This window comes from Sorex araneus, chromosome X (genome assembly GCF_027595985.1).
Source record: "Sorex araneus isolate mSorAra2 chromosome X, mSorAra2.pri, whole genome shotgun sequence".
In the NCBI taxonomy this organism is placed as follows: Eukaryota; Metazoa; Chordata; class Mammalia; order Eulipotyphla; family Soricidae; genus Sorex; species Sorex araneus.
Window position 1 is genome coordinate 158,594,278 of NC_073313.1, and position 21,479 is coordinate 158,615,756.

At 53.2% G+C, this 21,479-nt stretch overlaps 2 protein-coding genes across 2 annotated transcripts in view; both read left to right on the forward strand.

The window, feature by feature from the left end:
* Positions 1-21,050, forward strand: part of LOC101543325 (gamma-interferon-inducible protein 16) — a 29,674-nt gene extending 8,624 nt beyond the window's left edge. The window contains exons 7-15 of the mRNA XM_055121197.1: positions 2,586-2,726; positions 8,550-8,822; positions 11,109-11,615; positions 11,692-11,880; positions 14,793-14,909; positions 15,164-16,084; positions 17,177-17,581; positions 18,747-18,929; positions 20,431-21,050. Of these exons, the coding sequence (XP_054977172.1) occupies positions 2,586-2,726; positions 8,550-8,822; positions 11,109-11,615; positions 11,692-11,880; positions 14,793-14,909; positions 15,164-16,084; positions 17,177-17,581; positions 18,747-18,929; positions 20,431-20,487 (2,793 nt within the window). The 3' untranslated portion in view covers positions 20,488-21,050. The remainder of the gene's footprint in view (positions 1-2,585; positions 2,727-8,549; positions 8,823-11,108; positions 11,616-11,691; positions 11,881-14,792; positions 14,910-15,163; positions 16,085-17,176; positions 17,582-18,746; positions 18,930-20,430) is intronic.
* On the forward strand, positions 6,712-10,579 carry LOC129400109 (gamma-interferon-inducible protein 16-like). Its single transcript, XM_055123239.1, has 4 exons — positions 6,712-6,876; positions 8,550-8,832; positions 9,968-10,107; positions 10,229-10,579. The coding sequence occupies exons 2-4, from the start codon at positions 8,568-8,570 to the stop codon at positions 10,508-10,510; spliced, it is 687 nt and encodes a 228-aa protein (XP_054979214.1). The 5' UTR covers positions 6,712-6,876; positions 8,550-8,567; the 3' UTR covers positions 10,511-10,579.
* Positions 21,051-21,479: the final 429 nt, after the last annotated feature.

Genomic DNA, 21,479 nt, shown 5'->3' on the forward strand with positions numbered 1-21,479 from the left:
GAAAAGTGCCTCCCATAGAGGCAGGCTTTGGGAGGGGAGGGGGGTGATGGGAGGGAACCAGGGGACACTGATGCTGGGAAACGTACACTGGTGGAGGGACGGGTGTTGGAACCCTGTATGACTGAAACCCGATCATGAACAGCTTCATAAGGGCCTATCTCACAGTGATTCCATTTTTTAAATTTTTTTTTGTTGTTTTTTGGGTCACACCCAGCAACGCACAGGGGTTACTCCTGGCTCATGCACTCAGGAATTACCCCTGGCAGTGCTCAGGGGACCATATGAGATGCTGGGAATCGAACCCAGGTTGGCCGCGTGCAAGGCAAACGCCCTACCCACTGTGCTATTGCTCCAGCCCCCATCCATTTATAAAATCTTTCCAGTAAAAAAAAAAAGAGAGAGAGAAAAGAAAATATTTGAAGACATCTAATGTGTGCAGTACACTCAACTCATTTTTGAGGAGTTGTTGAGGAGTTAGGCTCAGTTCAGATGGATGATCAGAGCAGGCTCAGTTCCCTCCCGATGCCCAGAGTCAGGGTCCAGCTTCCTGGCGCCTCCACAGCCCAGGTGCATGTTGGAGCTACTGGGGGTCCGCGCTCATCTCCACCCCCAGCACAGAGGCAGTATCTAAGGACTGTTTACCCAGCAGGTGAGGGCTCTGGAGGAGACCATGGGGAAGGCACAGGGTACCCAGCAGGGCGCAAGCAGTAGGCGGTGCTCTGCCTGCAGGGTCAGGGGCCAGGATGGGAGGTGGGACCCTAGACCCACCTTTGTCACAAGTAAGCGCATGGGACAAGTACTCTGTGGGAGATTTCACACTGAAGAACACTTTCTCACACTGTTACCTAAACACTACAGCCGTTAGTCTACTAACAGCACACATAAGAAAAACAGATCAACAGTTCTCATAAATATCAATGCAAAAATTCTCAACATTTGGGCGAATCAAATGCAGCAACATATCAGGAAAATAGTTCATGACCAAGTAAGGTTCTTACAGGGATGCTTCAATCTGTACAAATTCTTGCATGTCATGCCTTAATCACACACACACACACACACACACACACACACACAGAGTGAGGGATGAATCATCTCTGGGTATTCCAGAAAGTGCAGAGATGTAGGTTAACATTGGTTTGTCCTTTCTGCCTTGCCACAGGGAGCTTAGGTTTATTGGGTTATTCCCATCACAGTGCTCCCATTCCTCTGTGTTTATTTGTAACTTCTTTCTTTGTGCTCTGTTGACTTGGAAATATTGTATTGTTTTTCTCTTCTCCTTAAGTCCTTTGCATAGTTAATTCAGATCAATGTCCTTTTTGTATGGACAAAGGAAGACAGTTAATGGTATACTCTAGTAACTTGGGAGTCAACTGACTCTGAATGGTATTTACCTCCTGGACATCTGTTCTCTCCACTTAAGCCTCAATTGCCCTTACTTCCTAGCAGCCCAAAAGCAGGGTTCCAATGAGGGACTGAATGAACCCACGGGCAAGCAGTGAGCTATGTGCTACCCTGGCATTAAAATGGGTCTGGCCAAAGTGCCATAATGCTTAAGTATAAGTTAAGAGCATGGTTATGGACAAATTCTGTCATGGTCCAAAAAAGTAATAACTAATTCGGACCCTGCTAGGGTTAGGAAAGATTAATCTGGCTTGAGCACTGTAGTCTGAGTTCGTGACAAGATGTTCCCGGGAGAGCCTCCCTACAAGCCTCAATGTATCTCTTACTGTGCCCATACAAAAATAACTAATATTAAGAAGTAGATGTTAAGATTTTAATTAAGTTATTGGACTCAGGAGAAGAGGAAAACAATATTTCCAAGTTAACAGAGCACAAAGAAAGAAGTTACAAATAAACACAGAGGTATGGGAGCACTATGATGGGAGTAACCCAATAAACCTAAGCTCCCTGCGGCAAGGCAGAGAGGACAAACCAATGTTATCCTACACAGGGAGACCAAGGTAAAGAAGAAGCATACGCTGAGCTCAGAAAATAACTCATCTGTGGACAAGGGCCTGGGTGCTGAGGTAGACACGCATCTCGGGTCCGGGCTGCAGACGGGTGGTGATTCACACGGAGCAGCTCCCCTGCTGCGTGCCGGCTGCCAGAGAGAAGGAGGCACGCGGGCAGTGAGGACACGCAGACACAGTCAGGGTGCCCGGGAGGGTTCAAGCCATGAATCCAAACAAAGATTCCAGCAATCCCTCCACCAGAACCCCGCCACGTGCATGCATGGCACAGCGACAGGGGGCTGTGGGTCCAACACACAGACACCTCGTGACCCTCACCCCGGAGCCCAATCAGGAGGGAGCTGCTGAGCTCGGCCTTAGGGTTCTCCCAATGCTCAGCCCTGGAGGCCAGCCACCGCCTTCCTGAACTGGACATAGGACACACGCACACCAGGCTCCAGATGATGGAGTGAAGGACTCTAACTAGAAGGAAAGGAGAGAGGGGCAAAGGCTTACGAGGGCGTAGGGAGAGAGGAGAAGGGGTCAGCGGGGGAAGGGGACTTTGTAGGTGGACAGGGGTCAGCAGAGCCCAGGCAGCAACAAGCTCTCATTGGTCTTCTCGTTTCTCCTCAGGTGGTCAAGAGTAAGAAGACCAAGAACCCAGTGTGCGGGGGCTGGAGCAATTGTCCAGTGGGTACGGCGTTGGTCTTGCAGGCGGCCGACGCGGGTTCGATTCCCAGCATCCCATATGGTACCCCGAGCACCTCCAGGAGTGATTCCTGAGTGCAAAGCCAGGAGTAACCCCACCTATCACCGGGTGTGACCCAAAAAGCAAAATTTGAAAAAAATAACACAAGGTGCCAGGATACAATCAACATGCAGGTCCAGCTGATGACGTCGCCCCATGAGGGCCACAAGGGTCCCTGAGTCACCGAGCCTCCCTGCTGTGTCCCTGGGGACAGGCGGTGCTATGGGCAGTCTAGTTCCTGATCACAGTGTTTCTTTTTTTAATAAAAGCCTTTCTTCTTTTTGTCTGTATTTTTCTATGCATTCTGCGTTTGCTTCCATCAAGCTCGGGAAGTGAATTGAATTTGGGGGTGGGGGTCACGCAAGTGGTGCTCAGGGCTCCAACTCTGTGTTAGGAATCACTTCTGGCAGGGCTCAGGAGACCGTGTGGGAGCAGGGGATTGAACTCGGGTCAGCTGTCCACAAGGCAAGGGCCCTGCCCGATGCCTGCCTGCTAGCGCTCCAGCCTCAGGAAGTAACTTGGACTAAAATTTCTGTGCAAAAGGGAATGCCTTGCCACAGTGGCAGGGTGGGGTGGGGGGGAGATGGGATTGGGGAGGGTGGGAGGGACACTGGGTTTACGGGTGGTGGAGAATGGGCACTGGTGAAGGGATGGGTTCCCAAACTTTGTATGAGGGAAGTATAAGCACAAAAGTGTATAAATCTGTAACTGTACCCTCACGGTGATTCTCTAATTAAAAATAAATAAATTTAAAAAAAAACAATAAAAAAAATTTCTGTGCAAAAGGTGAGAGTTTAAGGCTAGAGCGACAGCATAGCAGGAGGGCATTTGCCCTGCACACGGCCGACCCAAGTTTAATTCCCAGCATTCCCAGGGTTCCCCGAGCACCACCAGGAGTAATTCCTGAGTTCAAAGCCAGAAGTAACCCTAAGCATAGCCAAATGAGACTCAAAAGCAAAAATGATAAATAAATAATCACTTGTATCACTTGTCACACTGTTGATCTTTGATTTGCTCGAGCGGGCACCAGTAGTATCTCCATTCATCCCTGTCGCGTGCTAGTGTAGCCCAATAATATCTGCTCCAGGAACAGGAAGAGCCTCAAACCGTTCATTCAGGATTTTGATGAAGAAGTCTGACCATTTCATTGGTGGGCGGCCACGCGGTCTTTTGACATCTTGTGGAATCCAGTCAGTAACAGCTCTAGTCCAGTGGTCATCTCTGAATCGCATTACATCTGGCCCATCTGACTTTTGATGCCTTGGCAAAGAGACAGTGTCCTTGATTCTTGACCATCGACGGAGGTCGGAACTCCTGATTCCTTCTCTCACTTAAGTGAAACGTGATAATCCAAGCATAGCTCTTTCAATTCTTCTATGGGATACCTGAATAGCATTCTCATCCTGTTTGCGTAGGGCTCAGGTCTCTGAGGCATATATTAGTGCAGGAAGAACGGTGGAATAAAAAAGATGTGCCCAGAGCCGGAGGCTCTTCATTCTCTTAACCACTTCTTCAATGCTCTTGAAGGTGTTCCATGCTGCTCTCTTCCTCCTGTGCAGTTCTGGCGTCAAGTCGTTCCTCATGTTGAGTTCTCGACCCAGGTACACATAGCTGCTACATTCGCAGATGTTCATGCCATTTAGAGCAAGTGGAATGTCAGGGACTGGTTTGTTTTTCATGAACATCGTTTTGCTGAGATTCGGCTGCAGTCTGACCTTTCCACACTCGCGGTTGAAGTCAGCCAGCATTTGTGCTGCTTGGCTAATGTTTGGTGTTATGAGAACAATGTCATCAGTGAAGCAGAGATGGTGTAGTCGCCGACCGTCTATCTTCATTCCCATTCCTTCCCATTCCAATCGTCGCATGACATTCTTGAGGATGGCACTGAAGAGTTTCAGTGAAATGGTATCACCCTGCTGAACCCCTCTCTTTACATCACTTCCTTGTAGAATAGTGAGATCCTGGTGGTGAATCCGTAATACTGCTCAAGGAGGATCTTGACGTACTGAGTTTGAATGCCCTGTTTGGCTAGGGCTTTGATGACCACTTCAGTCTCGACAGAATTGAAGACCTTCTTTAAATCGATGAACGTTAGATAGAGCGGCATCTTGAACTCTCTCGAAACTTCAATGAATTTGGTCACTGTGGATATGGTCAATCATGCTGAATCCTTTTCGGAACTTGGCTTGCTTGCACAGTTGTCCTTCATCTAGTGTTCTGCATATTCTATTCAGGATGACTCGAGTGAACAACTTGTAGACGACAGAAAACAGGCAGACTGGGCGATAGTTGCCAATGTCATGAATGTCTCCCTTCTTGTACAACAGAACGGTCCTGCTGGTTTCCCAATGGGACAGAACCTTGCATTCAGACAGGTAGCGTGTGAAGAGTCGAGCCAGTGTATTGACGAGTACTGGAGGCAGATTCTTCAGGTGTTCGGGTCTGACCTTGTCTGGACCAGGTGCTGTGCGCATCTTTACCAACGAAATGGCATGTCGGATTTCAGACGGGAGGACATTGCGAATGACATATCCATCCTGCGGAATTTGATATGTGGGCAGGTGGACATGGCTGTCAAAGAGATCTGAGCAGAAGTCATGAATAATCCTCTCCATTGCCCTTCTGGAAGATGTGATAGATCCATCAGAATGTCAGAGGACAGTCATCTTGGTCTTGTACTTGGCGAAGAACAGGCGAATACTTTTCCCAGCTTCTGCCACATCAGCCAACACTGCTGCTGTTCTCTCTTTGAGGTCTTCCTTTATCGCTTCTTTGCACAGCTTTGTGAGCTCAGATGTTAACTTGTGGTTGCCTGAGACTCGTGCCAAACCGAGTTGGCGAATGAGCTCGAGAGTTTCCGAAGACAGGCATCTGTTTGTGGCTTTCCCACTCTCGGCATCATTCATGCAGTTATGAAGGTGCTGAACCAGTCGATTGTATTCCTCGTCGATGTTGTCAAGGACAGCATCTTCCCAGTTGCCACAATAGTGCCAAAGAGCTCCTAGTTGGTGGTCATTCAGGGAGTTCTCTTCTAAACTTAAACTTTGCAGACCTTTCTCCCCGCTCTGTGAGTAGAATTTTGCACAAAGGAGACGGTGGTCCGATACCATTTGGAATTTTGGGACAACAGCGACATAGGTCAGGTAAAACCTTTGATTGAATATGATATGGCCAAATTCATTGTAGAACTGTTTATTTATATTCATTTATTTATATTTTATTTATTTATTATATTTGTGAGTGTTTGGTCTCCTGGATTAGAGTGAGTGACTGGAGAAGGCAGCTGGGTCCCCAGTGGTCACAGGGTGAAATAGTGGGGGCATACTGGGTGTTGGAGGTATTGCACAGGGCAGAAAGGACACTGGGAGGGTGTGGGCACAAGGTGAAGTACCCAGGGAGTGGGGCAGAGTAAGGGGCATGTGAGGGGCACAGCTGAGAACACGGGTTAAGGGGCACAGGGTGAGGTAAAAGGGTTTGGGGAGCCTAGTAGCACAAATTAGAGTGTTCACATCTCTCCAGCGGCCACAGCAGGGTCAGAGCCTGCTCTAGCCCAGGGAGAAATCATAAGCCCTGTGGTCCTCTGACTAAGAAAGACCCCCTGCTGTCCACAGTCCTGAAGGGGCTTTGGGGGACGCCCTCACTCCTGGTACACTCACGGAGGGAGAACAAGCTGTGTGCAGAGAGAACTGTCCAGCAGGCCTGTCCTCATTCCCCTCAAAGACATGGACTCTCCTCTACATAGAGATGGAAGGAGGCAGTGAGCAGAGCAGGGGGACACACAGACCCTGGAGAGGGAGGGTCCCACACGAGGACCCGGGCACCAGCACCGAGGAGGAGGAGGCGTCCCTCAGCCCAGCCAGCGCTGACAGGAAGGGCGGGGTGGCGGGCCACGCAGGCTTTGTGGGAAACGCTTCAGTCCCTCTGCCCAGGAAACCGAAACTTCTACCCTAGGCGGGGAGGAGTCAGCCTGCAGAGAGGGAGGCTCAGCACTGGAGTCTTGCACAACTCGGATCCCCAGCTGGTCCTGGCTCTCTCCCTCTCTCCTCTGCCCCAAAGCGAAGCTCCAGGACTCTTGTCCGACTCTGGTCCTGCCTCCCCGGACAGCCTCAGCCACCGCCGACTCAGTTCTCCTCAGGCTGGGAGACCCGGGACCCAGGCACCAGAACACACAAGAGGGTGAGTCCCGCCAGACCTCCCGGACCCCAGGGCTAGGGGAGAACTGACCTTGTCCTCCTTGGGGGAGGACAAGAAGGGAGGGGCAAGGGTTGCATCACTCAGGGAGGGGCAGAGGGGCTGTCTCTGCCCCCACCCCATCTAGGGCCACACCTAGAACCCCTCCAACCAGAACAGAGCCAGGGAGACCCAGTGAGCATCTCCTGTCCCCAGGACGAGGCTGCTCAGACCAGCCTGTGTTGTGTCTTCAGGGGGCACAGGAGACCCCAGGGCTGTGATCAGGTGGTAGAGGAGGGCCCAGGAGTCCTGACATACCCCAGGTGGGTGCTGGGACAGCTGGCACAGAGTGCAGAGGGCTGGAGAAGGGGCGTTGCATGCCCAGAAGGCAGTTCCAGAGTGGGCTCAGCCTGGCAGAAGCTCCTCCCCACAAGGCTGCTTGTAAATCCTTCGGGACACCCTTTCCTGACCCCGGGTCACAGGGGCATGTCACAGGGAGTTCAGCTCCATCTGTGTTTACAGGAAGCAAATCTTAAAATCCTGTCAACTATTGAACCTTCTGCAGATCCCTGTGGGTGCAGTTGAACAGGGACTCGCCTTCCTAGGGACCAGGGGCTGGCTGGGAGGAGTCTGGGGCAGGACACTTGTTTCCCTGTCCCTCTGCCAAGGAGAGGTCGCTCCCTCCACACTCCCCCGTGGTGGCCAATGGGGCTCTCTGGCTGGCAAGGAGCCCTGTCCACTCTCTGCTCTCTCCTGTTAGCCAGGAGCCAGTTGGAGCCAGCCTCCTCCTCTTGCCCAGGAAGAGTCATCTCTGCCCCCGTGGGGGAGGGCTCAGGCTGGAGGAGGGGCCCTGAGCTCCCTGCTGGGCCAGTGCTGGCAGCGGAATGAAGGACCCACAGGAGGTTTCCTGGAAGTGACCGGAACCTCTGAAAGTCCCTGAGATGCAGACACAGCAGTACTTACTGAGCCCCACGGCTGAGTCACGGGACGGGGGGGGGGCACCCATGACAGTGCCAGACTCACCGCTGCCCCTGCACAAGTGACCAGATAACAGGAATTTGAGGACCAACTGTCCGCCCACACATCAAAGGTCTGCCTGTGAGGCTGCGCAGAACCATCAGCTCTTCTCTGAGTCCTCCCGGGTCTCTGAGCCCCCACCCCACTCGCCCACTCTCTCTCTCTCTCTCTCTCTCTCTCTCTCTCTCTCTCTCTCTCTCTCTCTCTCTCTCTCTCTCTCTCTCTCTCTCTCTGGGCTCCCGGAGACCCTCCAGCTCCCACAGACTCAATCCAGAGTTGGGTTTTCCCCGAGGCTTCCAGCCAGGAGCCTGCAGCCTCTCTAGCAGGCAAATAACTTTGAGAGGAGGATTTTGGAGCCAGGCAAGATGCCCTCTGCACGTCAAGACCTGGGAACGTCCTGGGCACCGGGCAGAGACTGAGCCCCCACTCCTACCCCCGCGGGGCACTCTGGAAGGTGGAGGCTGACTACATTGCGGTGGGTTGCAGGGTTGGCGCCCGTGGCTGCTCTGCCAGGCCTGTCTCCTGGGCACGAGCCTCTCTGATGCCTCTTCCACACCCCCGTGAGCACTGCGCTGGGTCCTGAGAGTCCACAGCACTCAAACAGGTGGTGCCAGGCCGACTCCGGCTGTCCCAGTCCATGTGACACCCTGTCCCTCTCCCAGGCTCGCTCTCTGACACAGATGGAGACGCAGTACAAGATACTCTTCCTGCAGAAAGGGCTGGAGATGCTCAGTGATTACCAGTTCCGAACAGTCAAGTCCTTACTGGCCACGCCTCTCAGACTGACACCCAAAATGCAGGAGGATTATGACAGAATCCAGATTGCAAATCGAATGTTTGCCCGGTTCTCGGGTATTAAATGTGTGATCATGCTCATCGAGGCTATTAAAGGCGACAGAGAACTGGAGGGTCTTGTCAAGTCCTTGCAGCGACAGGTGCGGGAAGGTAAGTGCAATCCCACCCAACTCTCCACCCTCGTCCCAGTGTACCCTGAGCCCGCCCACTGTGATGCCAACGTCATTGCAAACACGATGAGAGGAGCAAACAGAAGAGAGTCAAGGAGTGGCCAAGACGGCAGGACATTAAAAAAAAAAAAAACATTGAAAACAGCAAAACAAAATAACCAAACTGATTCTTTTCTTTACATACTTGCATTCTGCCAATTCTTTTTGGGTTTTGGAGCCCCATCAGGCAGTGCGCAATCCTGCTTCTGGACACGGTTGTGGGTTTGTGCTGACGTGGTCTGGGGCAGATCCTGGGCACCCTGCACGCGAGCCCGCACTGCAGCACCCAGAACTGTCCCCAGGTCCTGCCTCACTCCTCTAGTAAGACCTGTTTGGGGACAGAGAGAGGGGACAGTAGGTAAGGCACTGCCCTGCACGTGGCCACTCTGGATTCTGTCCCGGTATCCCATACGGCCTCCCAAGAACCGCCAAGAGTGATTCCTGAGTCCAGAGCAGGAGGAATCCCTGAGCATCACCGGGTGTGGCCCCCAAAAGACCTGTTCTCCATCATCTATTCCTCCAAGGATGTTGAGGAGATAGTTGGATGATTATTTGGAGAAGATAGTTGGATGAGATTTTTCCTCTGAGATATGAGGAAATTCTCTCTATAACCTTTGTTTTTGGGTTAGAGAAACAAACAAAATATTAAATTCAAAGGCCAAAACTTCTCTCAAAACTCATTCCTACATTTTTCACACTATCCCAGAGTGATACCCAAGGGCCTGAGTTCTGTAGGGCAGGCCAGGGGGCAGGAGCAGATGTTGCTGAGACTAGGGCTCCAGGGACAGATGGACACATGGACAGATGAACGGGTGGATGGGTGGATGGGCAGATGGACGAATGAATGGATAGATGAATGGATGGACAAATAAATGGATGGATGGGTAGGAAGACGGATGAAGGGATGGATGGACAGAAGGGTGGCAGGATGAACACGTGGGTGGGTGGGCTTGTTCACTCCCAGGAAGCTCTATGGGCCGGGGTTTGTGTGGAGCTGGGTGGTCTCCCTGGGCTGACCTGATACTGGGACCATCGGGGCCTGACCACTGCGTGCTGACAGTTCTCCTGTGTCTCAGTGAGTAGGAGACTCACAGCGGGAGCAGCAGCAGCACCAAAGAGAAAGAAGCAGATGGACAGGATGGGCCCCTCAGCACCTGCATGCAGCTCCGGTGGCCCAGGAGAAACTCAAGGAGCTGCAGAGGCACCCGGGGCCCAGGTCAGCAGGGAGGTGTGTGGGTACCAGCTGTGCAGTCGCGCCCGTGTGCCCAGAGGAAGCTCGGTCAGGAGGAAGCCACCTCCTTCCCATACAAAAGCCACTAACATCTCTCACCTTTCAGAAAAGGAAGAGGTGCGCTCAAAAACAAGGCGAGCCCCAGAGGAGCACAGCACACTGCACCCCCGAGCACCCTCTTCTTGTGACTGGAGCACAGCCCTGCACCCTCGGGAGCCCCCCGTCACCAGCCTCTGCCCCTGGAGTACAGCCCTGCTCTCCCGGGAGCCCCCCGTCACCAGCCTCTGCCCCAGATCTGTCCTCGACTGTCTCAGCCCAGGTGCTTTCTGGCCCCTGCCCAGATACTGAAGTCACGACTGGAAATCCAGACCCAGTGGCCCTGACATGAAGTGAACTCGTTCTCCAAATGAGAGTCACTGACAGGAGAGCTTTCTCCAGCAGGGCCCGGGTGCCAGGATTTTCCCTCTGCCCCTCGACACGTGTGTCTCCCTCTGGGCCCCACTACATGTATGTCTCTCCCCTGTGCCAAGCTACATTTGTGTTTCCCTTCTGGGCCCTGCTACATGTGTGTCTCCCTCTGTCCCCCGCTACATGTGTGTCTCCTCACTGGTTCCCACTACACATGTGTCTCCCCGCTGGCCCCGCTACACGTGTCTCCCCTCTGTCCCCCACTACACGTGTGTCTTCCCACTGGCCTCTGCTCCTTATGTATCTCTCGTGACCTGGCTCTCTGCACTTTGCTTGTGGCCCTGCACAGTCTCTCAAGCTCCTTCTTCTCACCCCTTGTTCTTGCTCTCCGTTCTTGTCTCACGTTCCTGTTCCTCGCTCTTGCTTCTCAGTCCTTTTTCTTTTTTCTTTTTCTTAACTTTTTGACTTTTGGGGCTGCATCTGGCGCTGCCCCTTAAGCTGTTTCCTCCTGCTCCAGCTCCTCCTCCTGATCCTGTCCACGTCCTTTCTGCTGTCCCTCTCCTGCATCTGGTGGCCAGGGTCCCGGGGTTGCCCCTGAGGTTGCTGACAGATTTTGGAGTCTTTGCTCCTTAATGCAAAGGCTTCCTTTTCCTTATTACTCCCCCCAGAATGCAAGACCCCAGGCACCCCCCAAGGCAAAAGTCAACAGCCACGTCCTCCAGGAGACCCCAATACTGGCGAAGGTCCTGCAAGTCTCCAAGCTGTTTGTGAGCAAGGCCCCGAGTGGCGAGGAGAGGCGCCTGTTCCACACCACTGTGGCCACGACGGCCAAGTTCTTCCCCGTGAAGGTCTTCAACCCCCAGCTTAAGGGCAAATTTATCTGCAAGAAAGTCCTGTGCATATCCCACTACATCAGGGTCAAGGGCTTCCTGGAGGTCACAGAAGAGTCTTCAGTCACTGAAGTGAATCAAGAAGTCAGCGTCCCAAAGGCTATTCTGGAAAAAGCCAAGCTACGCCCCCAGATCCGCACCCTGCACACGCTGACATCAGGGACAGTGCTGAGTGGCCTCTTCACACTGAGTAAGGTGAGTCCTGCCCTCCGCCTCTCCCACCCCGCCTCTCCCCCGCCGTCCAGGTCCCAAGGGCATGCTGGATTTGCAGAAATCCAAGAAGAGGACCAAGACCATCTATGAAATCGAGGACAAGACGGGGGTCATGGACGTGGTATGCAGAGGACAGTTCCATGACCTGTCCTGCCACAGGGGGGACAAGCTCAGGCTCTTCGGCTTCCGACTGAGAATCCACCAGCAGAAGAGAGAACTGCACTCGGAGGAGGACAGTTTCATCCAGGTGAGCAGGACAAATGCCTGGGCTTGGGGGCACGGCACCAAGGGCTGAGCCCCCTGTGCAGGGGTCCAGGGCCTGTCCCAGACACCCTGTGTCTCCAAGCCCTGCCAGGTGTGGCCCCAAAACCAAAAGTAAGGAACTGAGACAAGGGGCTAGAGCGGTAGCCCAGCAAGAGGGCGTTTGCCTTGCATGCAGCTGACCCAGGTTCGGTTCCCAGCATTCCATATGGTACCTGAGCACCACCAGGAGTAATTCCTGAGTGCATGAGGCAGTACTAACCCCTGTGCATTGCCGGGTGTCACCCAAAAAGAAAAAAAAAACTACAATGTAGTTGGTGATCGCTTCTCTGAGTTGCCCTTTCCCCGGAACGTGAGGCCAGCCTCGAAGCCATGGGGTCAACCTCCTGGTACTTATTTCTACAGTTCTTGGGTATTAGTCTCCCACTCTGCTATTCTATATACCATAGATGAGTGCAGTCTTTCTATGTCTGTCTCTCTCTTTCTGACTCATTTCACTCAGCATGAAACTTTTCATGCCCATCCACTTAACTACAAAATTCTTGACTTCCTTTTTTCTAACAGCTGCATAGTATTCCATTGTATAGATGTACCAAAGTTTCCTCAACCAGTCATCCGTTTTGGGGCATTCGGGTTTTTTCCAGATTCTGGCTATTGTAAACAGTGCTGCGATGAAAATACATGTGCAGATGTTGTTTCGATTGTACTTTTTTGCCTCTCTGGGATATATTCCCAGCAGTGGTATTGCTGGGTCAAATGGGAATTCAATATCTAATTTTTTGAGAATCGTCCAAATTGTTTTCCAGAAGGGCTGAACCAGTCGGCATTCCCACCAGCAGTGAAGAAGGGTCCCTTTCTCCCCACATCCTCTCCAACAGCGGTTGCTTTTGTTCTTTTGGATGTGTGCTAATTTCTGTGGTGTGAGGTGGTATCTCATGGCTGTTTTGATCTGCATCTCTCTGAAGATTAGTGATGCAGAGCACTTTTTCATGTGCCTTTTGGCCATTCGTATTTCTTCCTTGGTAAAGTTTCTGTTCATTTCTTCGCCCCATTTTTTGATGGGGTTGGATGTTTTCTTCTTGTAGAGTTCAACCAGTGCTTTATATACCATTGATATCAACCCCTTATCTGATGGGTATTGTGTAAATATCCTTTCCCATTCTGTGGATAGTCTTTGTATTCTGGTCACTGTATCTCTTGCGGTGCAGAAGCTTTTTAGTCGAAGGCCATGTGGGGGAAGGGAGTTGCGGGCTGAATGAGGGCGAGAGACTGAGCACAGCGGCCACTCAACACCTTTATTGCAAACCACAACAGCTAATTAGAGAGAGAGAACAGAAGGGAATGCCCTGCCACAGTGGCAGGGTGGGTTGGGGGGGAGATGGGATTGGGGAGGGTGGGAGGGACGCTGGGTTTACGGGTGGTGGAGAATGGGCACTGGTGAAGGAATGGGTTCCCGAACTTTGTATGAGGGAAGTATAAGCACAAAAGTGTATAAATCTGTAACTGTACCCTCACGGTGATTCTCTAATTAAAAATAAATAAATTATTAAAAAAAAAAAGCACAATGCCACTTATATCAAGAAAAATAACACCTATGAGTCAGTAAAAAGGACTTCCACTCAATACTAAATTATTTCATTTTAGCTAATGGCTAATTAGAAACGTTAGCTAATGGCTATATTCAAATAAAGTAATTGGTTTGGAATTCAAAAAAAATATTAAATAATTTGGTACCTCAAAAAAAAAAAAACCAGTAATAAGAAGTCTCACAATGGAGACGTTACTGGTGCCCATTTGAACAAATCAATGAACAATGGGACAACAGTACTATAGTGCTTTTTAATGCATGTTTTTATCAAAAATAAAACTTGAAGCTGCTTCTAAAAAAAAATAAATAAAATAAATAAACAGAAACTGAGACAATTGCTTCCTGGGAGGGAATTCAGTGGTGGCTTTAGAAAAGTTGGATTTCTGCATCCCCCAAACAATGCAGCAGAAAAAGAAACCTAGCTTGTCATGAGCTTAAGCACAAAGTTGGCCTTTTTTTAAATTTTTCTTTTTTGATCTTTTTTGGGTTACACCTGGCAGTGCTCAGGGGTTTCTCTTGACTCTGCACTCAGGAATTACTCCTGGCGGTGCTCCAGAGACCATGTGGGTTGCTGGGATCGAACCAGGATCAGCCATATGCAAGGTGAATGCCCTCCCTGCTGAACTACTGCTCGAGCCCCTTAAGCATGAAAGTTCTGAAAGAACTTTCTAGGCTTTAAAAGGGCCCACAGTCTGTCCTAACTGGAAAAATATGTGGGGGGGTTGAGCTCCCCCTGGCAGAACTGGGCATTGAAAGTCAGCCAAAGGGCAAGGAAAACACTCTCACCCCAGAACTATCTCTGTGGCTTCTAAATAAGAAAAGAATTTATCAAGAGCCCAGGGACAAATTCCAGGTAGTAATCGCAAGTCAGGAGCTTTGTGGTGATGCCAAGTGCCAAGGAGTGAATACACCTCAGGAGACCCAATCCAAGTTTCCATGAGTGTTAGACCCAATCAAGCATTCCAGATTTTCCACGTGGTCCCATCCTTGAGAGAAGTCCAAGCTGCAGGCTCTCTTCTGGCTTGGGGAAGACTCCAAACCCATCTGAATAGAGGAAAACACTCAAGCTGGCCAAGGGCAAGGAGCTGAGGCACCTGCCCTCGTGGAAAGTGATGCCAGAGAGCAGGAGGCTGTCCCGTGGGAACAGAGACACCTGCTCAGGTCCTGCTGAGCCGGTGGGCAGATGGTCTCGGAAGGCACTGGACAGAGGCAGCAAGGGGAGTGCGCGCCTGGGCACTTCCAAGCACGACATTCTCAGAAATGAAAAGATGAGCCTCATCAAATGCTAAGAAAGAAAATAACACTTTCAGGTGAAGAAAAGCTGGTGTTCCCAGAGCTCAACTCTTCCAGAAACATCTGTGGCCAACCTGACCCCCATGCCTGTTCAGACCCCGCAGAAGCCCCTGTCCACCAGTGCCCAGACGGAGGTACCATCCCCCACGTATGAATGATGGGTTTCCCCGCGGCCAAGACCTCCCCCAGCCCCCACTGCACGCAGCCTCCCTGTGGGAGGAGACACACTCATCTGTGCAGGTGAGCTCCCGCCCAAGCTGCGACTTCAGCTCCTACAGGGTCACGGGATCATCACAGCGGGGCCGGGGGGCTGAGATGAGTGGGTCCCACAGCAAGGCCCTGTGGGAATTCTGAGCCCCTGGGTAAGAATCTGCTCTGTTCTTGGCAGGGTCCATGTCCAGCTGCTCAGGTGGCCGGAGCTCTCCTGGACGCAGCCTTGCTCCATCACCCTCCTCCACCTCCTGCAGCTGCCACCAGCAGCTCCTCCACCCCGCTGCCACCTGCTGCTCAGCACTCACCAGCCCAGAGCTCAGCCTCCGCCTGGCTCCCGTGTCCTGGTCCCCACTCATCAGCCCAGAGCTCATTGTCTCCCCAGAAACCACATCCTACTCCCCCTTCATCATCCCAGAGGTCGAGTTCCACCCAGGTACCGCGTCCTGGCGCCCCCTTGTTAGCAGGAAGCACAACCTCCAACCAGCTACCACATCCTGGTCCCTCCTCTTCAGCCCAGAACTCATCCTCCCCCCAGAAACCACATTCTGCTCCCCCATCTTTATCCCAGAGGTCGAGCTCCACCCAGGAACTGAGTCCTGGTGTTCCCTTGTCATCCAGAAGCACGACCTCCACCCAGCTACAGAATACTGGCCCTCCCTCATCAGTCGGTAGTACAACCTCGGCCCACCTACCGCATCCTGGTGCCCCCTTATCAGCCGGCAGTGTGACCTCCACCCAGCCACTTTGTCCTGGCGCCCCCTCATCAGTCGGGAGCACGACCTTTATCCAACTACCATATTCTGGTCCCCCCTCATCAGTTGGGAGCACGACCTTTATCCAGCTACTATCTCCTGGTCCCCCATCATCAGTCGGGAGCACAACCTCGGCCCAAGTACTGTGTCCTGGTCCCCCTTCATCAGCCAGAAGCACGACATCTGCCCAACTACCACCTCCTGGTCCCAAATCATCAGCCAGAAGCAAAAATTTGGTCAAGGTACCACGTCCTGGTCCCCCATCATCAGCCAGAAGCAAGATCTCGGCCAAGGTACCACATCCTGGTCCATCCTCTTCAGCTGGAAGCGCAACTTTTACCCAGGTACCACGTCCTGGCACCCCCCGATCAGCCCACAGCTCATCTCCCATCCCTCCTCCATTTCTTCTTTCTGATGAAGTCGGGTGATCCTCTGCCATGTCTGACCTGAAACACCGCCTGCTGGGGATGCTTCTAGTATCCCAGAGTCATTGTCCTGTGCTCTGGAAGGGACATTGGGAGCTCCCACACCAGAACTTGGCCCCCATGCCATTGGCCTATGCCACTCAGGGTCTGCACACCAATCCTGTCTGCCACAGCCTGGCTCTGTTGGCACCCCTGCCCCGTCCTGGGCATCGCTCCAGAATCCAATGCACAGCTTTGGCCCAGAGCTGCCTTCCTCCTCCTTGCACCCACACACAGCTGTGTCCAGAGTCACTGCTCCCACCTCCTTGTCCTGTGCCCGGGCTACTGGGGATGCAGACCGATGTCCTGGCATGTCAGGAGACTAGGGGGTGGTAACTGGGGAGCAGGACATCACCCCCCTCCTGCATGGCTGGCAGCCCCGACTCCTGCCATGGGGACCCCCAGCATTGGGGGTTCTGTGGAGGGAAGGGCGGCCATGCAGAGCATGACGCACTCAAGGTGTTTGCTGCCCGGGCCTTCCCCTGCAGAGGATTTGGGGGCTCCTGCTAATCCTCAACTGAGGGTCTCCTGGAAAGAGGGGTTTGCCTCGGGACTTGGGAGGCTCCAGGCTCCTTGCAGTGCTGGGGGTGCAGATGTGATGCATCCTACTCAGGGCCTTGGGAGTCTCTGGCTTGATTCCCAACTTCTGCCCTCTTTGCTCACTTCTCAAAGGAGCTGAAAAGGCAATTTTGCTCCTTATCTCTTTCACAATCACTTTCCAACACATTGCCAGGCCAACCACAGAGCTCTGTGAGAAATGGGCATAACCCTTATGAAAGTAAAACATTCCACTTCCAAACTAAGAACATGGGGAACAAGAAAAGAAAGACCACCGGCCTTCGTGTTCTCACCGTCTCCTCTCTTTCCTCGGCTCATTCCCGCACGACCACCATCTCAGCCTCCATCCCCAGCCTGCCCCATCTCTTGCTCCTGAAGTCGGACTCTAGCTAACTATCTGGTCTTTCTTCTCAGTCTGCAACTAGGTTTGTGGGCACTTTCGAAGAGGAGGGCCCACAGGATCAGCACAAGGCGATGCAGGTGCTGGACGTGACCGAGCCCTTCAGGTACCGAGAGGATTGCAGAATGTTCCATGCCATCGTGGCCATAAAGAACCAGGCACAGGATCAGATCATCCGTGTGAAGGTCTTCCACGAGGACTTCAAGACACAGTTTGTCCTCGGAAACATCTTGGTCCTCTCAAAGTACATTGGCCGCGGTGGGTTCCTGGAAGTGTACAAATGCACCTCGGTGGAGAAGGTGGGGTACGAACAGGTCCCCAGAGCGCTGATCAACAGGGTCACAGAGACTCCAAAAATCAGTCACCTGCGCCAGGAGGCTCCATACACCGTTGTGAATGGGGTGTTCTTGGTGACAAAGGTAAACCCACGTCAGTGTTTTGTAATATTTTCTCTGCGAACCCAGGACTTAAGAGCCTTTGGGATGGTGGTTAGCTCACGTCATGGGAGGATGCATGGTGCTAACTAAAGGGCTTTGCTACCCTCATCCCCCATCGTTGTTTTAATGGTTAAGGGTCACGCACTCGCTTGGCCACTGTGGGCAAGACGGGTACAAATCCTAACCACATGGCCCTGGACTCAACTCAGAAATCTGGGCACGACAAAGACAAGAATCAAAGTCCCATACAGCAAAGCAAGAGTTTGACCCACATCTCCCCCGCTGCCAGAATTACAAGTTGTTGTGTTTTATTTTTTTCTTTTTGGTTTCCCAGCAATACTCAAGTTTTCTCCTGGCTCTGCACTCAGGAATTATTCCTGACAGTGCTCAGGAAACCAAATGGGATTCTGGGGATAGAGCGCTGGTCAGCCACGTGCAAGGAAAATACCCATTCCACTGTACTATCGCTCCAGCCCCAGAATCACAAGTTTTCACTAAGTTCCTAGTCACTAAGTTTTAACTAAGTTTGAACTAGGAACTAAGTTCCTAGCCACAGGACTCATGGAGTCCTGTGAGGTGGGGGGAGCCCTCTCAGAGCATGAACTGCATCTTGCCAGTCCCTTGTCAGGCCGGTCTCTCAGGCCCCCCTGCCTTGTCTTCCCCTGTCCCTTGAGGGCCTGTCCCCTGCCTTGTGAGTTTGCTCCTTTCTGGCCTCTGTGAAGGGCAGGAACACACAGGCTATTGCATCATTGGTGAGGAGAGAGCTACGGTTAGCACAAAGGGACTGAGGTGCGAGGCTTGGCTTCAGTGTAGCTTGGAGAGCAAGGAGTAACGCAGCGAAGATGGCAGAGCACAGAGGAGTCACTACGGCCTCCCTTCCCCCGACTCAGGATGGCGTCACCTGCCTTTCTCCTGGGCTCCCCGCAGCCCCTTGCGCCCAGCCCCTCAGCAAATGTCAACCCTCCTCTCTAGTCCTGGAGAAACATGCAGACACACACCTAGAAAAAGGGAAATGACCGGGGGTTCAAAAAGGGGGTTCTCCTCCATAAAATAGTTGAAGCTCTGGGCAGCCCCTCCTTCAGCTGTGGAGACATGGGTTCCTCCCCGGGGCCCCGCTCAGCAGGCGGATGCCCATTCTCTCTTGCAGAAAACTGTGCGGGACCCCTGTGTCTACTATGAGGTCCAGGACAAGACAGGCACCATGGAAGTGGTGGTGTACGGACGTCTGACCGGCATCCCCTGTGAGAGCGGCAACAGGATCCGACTCATCTGCTTTGAGCGAGGAGAAGAGCAGCATCAGATAAGATCTTTGATGCACAGCTTTCTCAAGGTGGGAATTGGGAACGTCATCCTTCCAAAGCAGAACTTTGAAGCTGTGAGATGGGGCCAGGAGAAGGACCAAGGGCTGGATCACCAGCCGTGGACACGGGGTCTTGAGTCTGATCCCTGGCACCACCCAAGCACCAGCAGGCCTGAAGCCCCAGCAATGCCAGGCTCGATCCACTGCCAAGAGCCACATCCCTGACACCCCGAGCACTGCTTGGGCCCTCCTAAACTGTGAGGCAGCTACCACACCTTGGTCAGGGCGGAGCGCCTGCCCCCCAACCCCCCAATCCGTTGCTCTTTCCCTGTATCCGGACAGGACGGTTTTCCCTCTAGCTTTCAGGGGTCACACCTGGCAGTGCTCAGGGGCGCATCCTGGCTCAGAGCTCGAGACTTTCTGAAGGGGTTTGGGGACCTGGAAGTGCTGGGGACAGAATCCAGGGCTCCCGCATGCAAAGTCTGTGTCCAGTCTGCCAAGACGCAACCCGGGTCCTGACAAAAGGATTTTTTAAATTACTTTTTCTTTTTGAGTCATACCCGACAATGCTCCTGACTCTGCTCTCAGGAATTAATGCTGGCGGTTTGGGATGCAGGGGTGCTTGGAACCCTGTGGGATGCAGGGGATCGAACCCGGATTGGCCACGTGCAAGGCAAACAGCATACCCGCTGTACTACTGCTCTGCCCTAATTTTGTTTTGTCATTAATTTTTAGAGCATTACAAAGCCATTCGTGATTGAATTTCAGCTATACAAGGTTCTAACACCCATTCCTCCACCAGTGCAGGCTTCCTGGCACCCTCCCTTCACCCCCCCACCCCTGCCTGTCTCTTTGTCGGGCGCTTGAGAAAACCTTAATCTTGGTGAGGAGAGGGACCTCTGAGGACCCTTCGGTAGGTGTAATATGATGCCGATTATTTGGGCCTGGGGCATTTATCACAGCACCAGAGTGACCGGCAGGGTGGAGGCTCAAGGAGCCCGTGTTCCAGTCTCATTGAGGGACGCAGATGCCAGGCCTCAGTCTCCTTCCTCTGAAATGGGGAGAATCTTCCCTCTCAGGATCCTGCCAAGAGTTCCCCAGGATGGCCCCGGGGTCCCTGGGCACCCAGAACACCAAGCGCCACCTCTGGTGGGACCTCACAGCAGCTGGGGTCTCCGTCCCAGAGCACTGCTTCACACACTCACCAGGCTGGGGGCCGGGGGTGTCCCGACACAGCAGAGGTGCTCAGTGCAAGGGGACCCTCCGCAGAGCACGGACGACCCAGGAGCGACCCTGCCCCGCCCCCTCCGTCTCTTCCAGCACCATCCAAGCTCCTCTGAGGCGGGCTCTCCCCCCCTTCCTTCCCAGTCGGACCCCCGACACCCCGAGCTGCTCAGGGACCTGCTCGAACACACGGGCAGGCACAGCCCTCACTGGGCGCCGTGTCAGAGGGAAGGACACGCCTGGACAGGGGCCGGGGAGGAGGGGCCTGGACATGAGGAGACGCTCAAGTGTCCTTCCCCCTCCCAAGGTAATCAGGACAGGAGCGGCACAAGCACCGCCAGCCCACGCACTCTGCTCGCCGTGATGCTGACCACCCCAGGGACACTGACCACAGTGACCCTGATGCTGACCACAACGCTGACATGAAGCTGAGCCTGACCCTGACCTTGATGCTGACACTAACGCCGACCACGGCACTGGCCGAGAGGCTGACAGTGATGCGGGCCTGGTGTCCAGGCAGAGGGACCTCATCACAAGTGCTGACCGTGGCACTGACCACCACACTGGCCGTGATGCCCAGACAGAAGGACCACCGCACAGGAGCCAACCATCAGCTTGAAGCTCAGCACTGCTCATGTCTCTGGGCACTTCCTGGCCCTGCCCTGTTGGGGTCTCAGCAGCCAGCCTGAGACCCTGGTCACGTCCCCTGCCCCTAGACACAGGAGCAGACTCTATTCACAGGGGCCTAAGGCCCTGTGCCGGCACTCCACCCAGAAAGACGCTCTGGTTGAGGAGATACTGGGATGAGAGACCTGACAGTCACCACTTGTCTGAGCTAACACACCCGGCCTTGAGAGCGGGAAATAGAAATCATTAGCAAACATGTGTAATGGCCCGGCAAAGTGTACGTGACGAGCGTGATGACCAGGTTTTCAGGATATCTAAGCCACCCTGAAATTTGTGTATAAATATCTTGTGTGAGAGCTAATAAAATGAGAGCTGCTTGACCTCCATCTCTCCCCCCTCTGCGTGGTTCTTTCTCGGTGGCGGCGGTGGGGTGTCCGCGGTGCGCAGAGGGGCTCGGCAGAGGCTTCTCCCTCTCCCACTCCCTCTCCCATATGGAGTAAGTCCGGTGGCTTGGGGGATCATACTCCAGTTTGTTGGTGTCGACTGGCCAGGACCCTGACACTGCCCCAGCCATTTGGTGTCATGGATGCGGACGCGTCCATTGGAAACTAAACATGAGAGAGGCCAGATGCGGCCCCGTCAGCGGGGCACGACATGTGTTGGGTGTGGCCACCGAGCGATCTTTGCCGGGGAGCTGCTCCTGGGTGCTGGCCCTCTAGGGAATGGAGC